Source organism: Schistocerca serialis, chromosome 4 (genome assembly GCF_023864345.2).
Source record: "Schistocerca serialis cubense isolate TAMUIC-IGC-003099 chromosome 4, iqSchSeri2.2, whole genome shotgun sequence".
Classification (NCBI taxonomy): domain Eukaryota; kingdom Metazoa; phylum Arthropoda; class Insecta; order Orthoptera; family Acrididae; genus Schistocerca; species Schistocerca serialis.
The window spans coordinates 328,167,598-328,175,506 of NC_064641.1; the positions used below are offsets into that span (position 1 = coordinate 328,167,598).

The window sequence follows — 7,909 nt, forward strand, 5'->3', positions numbered from 1 at the left end:
AAATGTCACTCCAAAAAATGGGTCAGAAGGGTTTGAGACAGTAGATAGAAGTCAAAAGGCAAGTTGTAGATTACCAGTAATGAACTAGTAGGTCAAAGTTAAGAGTTGAATCTCCAAGCCCCTCCTCAAATCAAAAGAAAACTTCCAGATTTCTTGATGTCTCTCATTTATAAATTTATATATTGTTTACAATTACTTCCATTGTACCATTTCAGATTCCAGATTGGATCAAAGTTGAACTGGCTCAGTCAGAAAATGCATGGAAGGGGTATCCTGAAAACTGAAGTGAATGTAAGAAAAATTGGTTTGATATTAATTTAATTTAACTGTTCTTATTCTGTAAACTATTCACTTGTATTTCGAGCCTATTTAAGTATTAATGTTTCCTAATAAATTTAATGTATGCAGAATTAAACCACCTTTATGTTACAATGTGTTGAAACATTTGTAAATCAGTATTACATGAAGTAATTAATGACACTGTACATCAGATTGCCTACCACAATTGATGTATCAATAACAAAACTGTTGTATGATCACTTATGAAATAAATGGTCAAGCTTATATCTTAATTACTTAGTGTGTATATGTATGTCTCCACCACTGCCCCAGGAACCTAATTTGTGTGTTACATGTGTACACCATAACTCTACTGGTCTAAATTTTTAATCTCTCCTGAAACCTGTCTCCACCTCTGCCCCAGAACCTAATTTCACTCATACTACACTGACACTCTCCTCTTGGCAGTCTCTCTCTTCATATGTTCTCTCCCTCTCCCATTTCCAGTGCACTCATCCACATCATTGTGCAGTGCACAACTCTTCATGTCTTTGGCCAGAATGAGCTCATCTGTGTGTAAGGAGATGGGGGAGAGGTGAGGGGGGAGGGTACCTGTAGCTGTGAAACAAAAGTCATCCCAAATCTACTGATGTGCTTGGTCTTATTTATGTGTGTATCAACAAATCATTGCCAAAACTACTTGGTGACTTATGACCATCACTCCTTCCACTTTTTGTGTAGCCTTACATGTATAAGCTATAAGATATAATAATTTTTTGCAGAAGTGAGATTAAATGAAACCAAAAGTATTTTAATCCAAAATACTTATAAAATGGTTGGAAGACTATATATTAAATATTTAAATAATCATTATTGATACAAAAATTAAGGCTATTACATCAGTGTGCAGAAAATCAAATGAAACAATAATACAAGGTATACTACAAGCTTCTGTTATTTGACATTTCTATTACTTTGTATATGAATGCCATTACACAGCTTCTGTTCTGGGGTGACAGTGTGAAGGTAACAACACACTTTTCAACAAACAGTTCATCAGAAGACAGAAAAATAATACCTAGACTACGCTAAGAGGTCAGGCTTTGGTGCAACCATCTTCTTCAACAAACTTCCATGTGACATAAGGCATGAAATTACGAATCTCTAAAAACTACAATGAAATTATAAATATACTAATTACACATCATTAGCCAAACCTTCAACAAATTAACCATCTAATTTTGAGAGTTGAAGAACCCAGTTATCTGCAGTACAAACAGCAATGCACTACAAACACTCCTATTTTGTTATGACAAAGAGGTAACTGATTACTGACCCATTCAGTCATTCACTGATCATGTTCCATAAATCCCATCATGAAGATGAATCTACAAAGACATGAAACAAGTTGATTTATAAAGTAAAAGGAAGACATTGCCATTGTAGGCTACTGTTATAAAATATACCAACAACAAAGTATAACTTGTGCTAATCTACTTGTACTGACAGATATGGGAAAATTCAGTGGTAGCATATGCAGGTCATTGCAGGCTGTTTTGGTGAAGTGTACCAACAAATAACAACTAGTGCTAGCTTTCTCAGAATCAAAATTATGGCAGCTGCTTCTAGATTGCTTTGTATATATGTATGCTTCTCAGCTGCTGTTGATATTTAATACATCAAACAGAGCATTTATATTTTACACAGACATGTCTTAGCTCTCAAATACTGGCAAAATCAAAAATTGTTTAATACATGCTTCAGTATCAATAGTTACATGCCGAACGAAAACACCAGGAGCCATATGCGACGTTGTGCGAAACTGACTGACAGGCTCCCTATGACAGTTGCATTCTTCCAGACTCAGCTCTGTCTCCATTACTGTTTGTTACCATGTTGGTACCACAATGCATGACATGCAGGAGTGTGTACTGTGGACAATGCTATACACTGATGACGTGATGTCAGGGAGGATCTCGAAGCTCAAGTTCAAACCTAGTATGATTGTCTACAGCAATTTTGCCTCCATTTAAACATTCACAAGACTGTATAACTCAAAATTATTCTTTCTCTTAAAACTATACAAATTAAAGGATATCTTCTTACCAAGATGGACACATTCTGATATTTTTGTTCTTGGCTACAGAGTGACTACTATGTGAATAAGGATATGCAAGCAAGAATCAGAGTGACCTGGATGTGTTTCAGAGATGTGACTTGTATTCTCCATGATAAGAGCACGTATGTCCACCTAAAATCAAAGACATACCACACAATGGTGAGGCCATTGCGTTATATGGTATTGAGTGTTGGCCTATACCTAAAAGTGCTGAACATTCACTACATGTCTTGGAGATGTGGATATTGCTTGACCATATCAATAATACAATGATTCAACAAATAGTTTCAATCAATGAGAAGATATGAGGTTTGACACTTATCATTGTTGAAGGCCATAAACAATGTGGGAGACCTAAATTATGGTGATTGGACACTATAAACCCAGACCTAGGATCAAGGAGCCTAAGTCCACAAGAAGCGTTGGACCATAAGAAATGGCTTGCCTTAACTCCCTGCAATGTAAAGGGGCTAAGAAGGAGGAGAAAAAGATCAGAGTTCATGAAAATTACAGTCCTGAGTCCAAATATCAGTACAAATTGTAGAGTTAGCCTGGGCTGGTGTAAGCAGTTTTGGAGAAACTGATGAAGAAAAATAAAAAATTTCTGTCTGTTCTAGCTGTCCACATTGCATTTTTCACTTACCAGAACTTCAGAAAAGAGACATGATTCTGAAATTTGTAACCTCAGTGAGGTTCTTGAGCCTAGTCTTTAATAAAAGCTTATCAAGACTGCCCCACCTGTCTGATTTGAAATATAGATAACAACAAGAACTCGGATTCAGGTTGGAGCACTGTTTTCAGGTTATGTAGAACTTTCATCCATGTGAATCAACTATGGTTGCATAGTATATAGATCATGTTACCATCAAAAATTTAGGATGTGAACTGCTATATCCACGATTCACCAGACACCAGTGCACACATCAGCAAACAGGTGAGAAATGATGACAATGCAAGATGGGAAGACGGCCTGCAGTCAGGACTCAAACCCATGCCAGAGTCAAGTAATAAGGCCGAGGAACAGTGGCCCCAACAGTACAAGATCAAGGCAATCCAGGCTACAACAAAGTGGGATGAACTTTCAGCACAACGCTGTCAACAGATCAATAAGGACAACCACAATCCAAATTGAGCCAGAGAGAAAAACCAAAATCAAAGCAAAGTTGTTGGCAAATAGTCAGTAGTACAGTGGAGACAGAAAACAAATGCTATCACGTGAAGTACATGACTGAGTGAGTGCTCAAGATGTGCCAGTATTTATGCCGGCCAGGAGGGACACTATTGGCCAGTGTATTCACATGGCGAGAGCGTGACACAGTCACTAGGTGAGTGCAGTGCTGAGGCGACACTGCCCTCTATTGACTGTCGAAATCCATTTGTTCCAACTTATGCATGCAGGCAGAAATGGCTCAGACAGTGCCATGGAAGGTGAAATGAAGGTACAGATGAAGGTGCTGTCATGTTGACTGCATGTAGGCTGAGGGGAGGAAGTGTGGTCAGCAATGCCCATCGGCACATAGCTAGAGATGGGCATTTCCGGGGGAACCACTGATCTGCAGGGAGCCAGAGGATGGGACTGGGGTGACAATGAGATGTCCACAGTAGCTGCCCGGGTTTCTAGTTGTTGTGGCAAATTGGCACCAGAAGGCAGTGGAAGATGGGGCTGCAGACAGAATGCTTGAATCCACAACCTAAGCTGGTCATGGTGATGGCACACAACCCCTTCTGTGTTTGAACCAACAAAACTTGTTGACCATGGGTGGACACTACTGTTGCTGGCATCCAAGCCTCAGCAGTCCTGTAGGAGTGTGCTCACACCACCGTACCAGAGGTGTAACGTCTGGAAGGATGCGAGTGAGGTTCTGATGGTGATGGTGACAGCAGATGAAGCTAGGTCCATGGCAGGTGACTGGGGAGGAGCTCTGCAGGGCCATGATTGTTAATCAGTGTGCTGCAATAAGTGCTCAAAAACAAAGTAAGCGCCACTCTAGTGGCAGAGCATTCGATAGCCTTCTTCATCTGCTGCTTAAAAATCTGGACCAGAAGTTCAGCTTCACCATTGGAGGAAGAGTGGAGCAGAGGGCTACAGATATGCTTGTTCCCACTGGCAGCATAGAAGTCCTTGAAGCCAGAGGCCATGAACTGTGGGCCATTGTCAGAGACCAATGTGCAAGGCAATCCTTCGATGGCCAAAACTTGGGCTATATGACATAGGGGTACTTTGAATAAGCATCCACAATAAGCTATGATATAGAACCCAAGAAAGGATTGACAGGGCGCCACCTGGTGGTGGGCACAAGCTGTGCAACTGCAGACCTTCTTTTTGATGTAGATGTAGAGATGTGGATCCCAGGCCAGTACACATGATGGTGTGCAGCATTGTCATTTGGGACATTCCCCAATGACTCCAGTGGAGCAAACTCAATACCCAATGATGCATTTCCACCAGAACAACCACTCAATGTCCATCTGTCTCAGTATCCAAAAAGACGACACCATCCACAACCAAGAGGCAGTGAGAAAGCTGTTTCTAAGGGTGGAGTTCTGTCATCAAATGACGAGTGACATAACAAGGGCAGCCATGGGTTACATAGTGAAGGACCTGTTGCAAGGTGGGGTCTCAGCATATTTCAGCATCGAAATGGAAGCAGAGGCCCTCCTTTGGTTAAAACTCAGGTCCCAACCAGCTGGAAAACTGGACAATGCATGAGCATTGGACTCCTGGGCTGTTGCCTTGTACCACATAGTATAATTGTAGCCACTGAGGAACAATGCTCAGTACTGGAGGCATTGTGCTGTTCATTCTGGGAGAATGGCCCAAATAATGCCACCAGTGGCTTCTGATCTGTAATTAGAGATAATTCTGTCCCAAAACGTTAAACATGAAATTTCTTGACTGCAAACACTATTGCCAAGGCTTCACTTTCGATCTGTGAATAGTTGTGCAGTCCCAGGGCAATAAGCTGTTTGAAACCAACCCTATTCCTGTGTACTGATACCACTAACAAATGTTCTGGTGGCCACAATCAATGGGCAGTGGGGAGAAAAGGGCATGAGGCAGCATAGTTTTCCATTTGGGAAAATCCTTGTCACAAGCAGGGGTCCAGGTATAAGGGACCCTCTTTTTACATTGATTGAGGGGTTGTGCAATGTGGGCTGCATGCGATAAGAATTTAGTATAATAGTTGAGCTTGCCCCAAAAAAATACTTGTAATTCAGGTAAGTTTATTGGGCAAGGTAAAGATGTGATGGCAGCAATGATCCAATTGGTAGGCCAGATACCCTCTTTGGAGAACCAGTGCTCCAAGTACTCCACTCCTGCCTGAAAAAATCTGCACTTCTCCAAACACAGGCCTGCATCCTGCAGGGTCATGAACAGGGTGTGGATGTTTGCCAAATGCTCTTGGCAGGAGGATCCTGTGACAATAAAGTCAGCCAAGTAATTGACACAAGCCAGAATATGCTGTACCAACTGTTCCACAAATCATTGGAATATTGCAGGGACTGATGAAATGACAAAGAGGAGTCATTTTACTTAAGGCATAGTCCATATCAATTCAGGCAGGCTAGGAAAAAATCTTACCTTCATAGTCTTGGATGTTACTGAATTTGGCATATGTTAAAATGAAGGACTAAGTAAGGAACACATATTTTTTTGTTTTCTCAAAAAAAAAAAAAAAAAACTCGTCTGAGATACAGCCCTCCAAAGATGACACTGCACGTACCATTTTGCAGATGCGAATTTTGGAAAAAATTTGGACTTCCCTGTCAAAGTTCTTTTACTATACTATTCTGAACTTCTTTTTATAATTTATGGAAAAAAAATTCAAAAATGCCCGTCCATAAAATTTTGATTGTTTTCTGTTGATTTGTACCATATAGTTCTATGTCCCCTGAAAAGGAGAGTTTCCAGTTTTAGGTTGAACAGGTTTTATAAACATTTGAAATTTCCGACCCAGCAGGGAATCGAATCTGGGCCCTTAGGTTAGACATTTGTCATGGTGATCACTCAGCTACCAGGGGTGGACACTGGAGCACTTACAATCTTCAAACATTGTGAATAGGAAATGAGCACTGATGGCGTTGTTGCTGTCCTTCAGCTGGAAACCTATATCCAGCAGGTTGTCCATTCCAAAGACTTAGAGATTTCAATTTGTACTACTTCTGTGCACTCTGTTTTGTACTGCAATTAGCCAGTTAATGAACTAAAAATGTGTTCCACTGCTTCAGTATCTTCCTTTGATATAGATTGAACCAATAGGAACTGGAGCACTAAAAATGTCACATGATTAGGGCTTCCCGTCAGGTAGACCGTTCGCCGGGTGCAAGTCTTTCGATTTGACGCCGCTTTGGTGACTTGTGCATCGATGGGAATGAAATAATGATGATTAGGACAACACAACAACCAGTATCTGAGTGGAGAAAATCTCCGAACCAGCAGGGAATTGAACCTAGGCCCTTAGGTTTGACATTTGTCATGCTGATCACTCAGCTACCAGGGGTGGACACTGGAGCACTTACAATTTTCAAAACATTGTGAATAGGAAGTGAGCACTGATGGTGTTGTTTCTGTCCTTCACCTGGGAACCTATATCCAGCAGCTTGTCCATGTGGTAGCATAAAGTTCACTAGAATTTCATTTAAGTCATAAGTCTGCAATCCACCAGCCAAAGCCATACACACATACCACAAACATCCTCCTTCCCAGGTTGTGAATCTGAATATTATCCTGCTGTTTCTGAGGTGTTGGCTGAATGAACAAAATTTCTTCGTTTTTGCTCTTTAAAGGGTGTGCAATATGAGTTCACCGATCACTTTGAGTCCAAAAATGTGTCTTCTGAATTCCTTTCACAGGAGTAGTTTGCTTGGACCACTCTTCTTTGTTCTGTTCATGGAATCCTTCAATGTCCTCTTTGGATAAAAGAATGAGGACTGTGGGTGTGTAAGACTTCACGACTCTCATTAAATCCTCAGCATTCTGAATGGCAGCTGTATTTGATCTGGAAATATCATGTTTTGTAGCATGGTGCTTCAGCAGGCCTCGTACACCATCACAAGGCTGCTTCCCGCGATCAGTAGCAATGTGTACCGAGTTAGTTGGCACAAGCGATTTACGCTCTTTGGTTTTTCTTCTTGTCTTTGTGTTCTAGCGCTGTGTTTGATGACAATCTTTCTGTATTCGCTCTATTAAGTGATGAAATAAACATCATTTTGATCCTAAAAGTATGTTATTTTGGTTCAATGCCACGTAAAACCCAAAGTGGTGGTGACTCCAACTTCAATGTTGTGCGTTTGGGAATTATTTTGTGCTTATTTTCATTGTTAATGAACTTTGTGTGCGGGTTCACATTGTCTTTGGACAATGGATCTACCAGTGTTGTTTTGTGCTACTGTCACGCACCCTTTTAACTGTGCTTGCATATAAACAAGTGTTCCTAATGTACATTTGGTTAAAGGTGAACAGTTACCTGGCCCCTGACATGCTAGTGGCCACTTAACCATTACCAGCCC

At 40.9% G+C, this 7,909-nt stretch overlaps 1 protein-coding gene across 2 annotated transcripts in view; it reads left to right on the top strand.

Annotated features, from left to right (window-relative positions):
* LOC126474952 (serine/threonine-protein kinase Nek8) overlaps positions 1 to 525 on the top strand; it is a 321,061-nt gene extending 320,536 nt beyond the window's left edge. For both annotated transcript variants that reach the window (XM_050102469.1, XM_050102470.1), the window contains one exon: positions 216 to 525. In XM_050102469.1, coding sequence (XP_049958426.1) covers positions 216 to 284 — 69 coding nt within the window. In that variant the 3' untranslated portion in view covers positions 285 to 525. The remainder of the gene's footprint in view (positions 1 to 215) is intronic.
* The last annotated feature ends 7,384 nt before the right edge of the window (positions 526 to 7,909 follow it).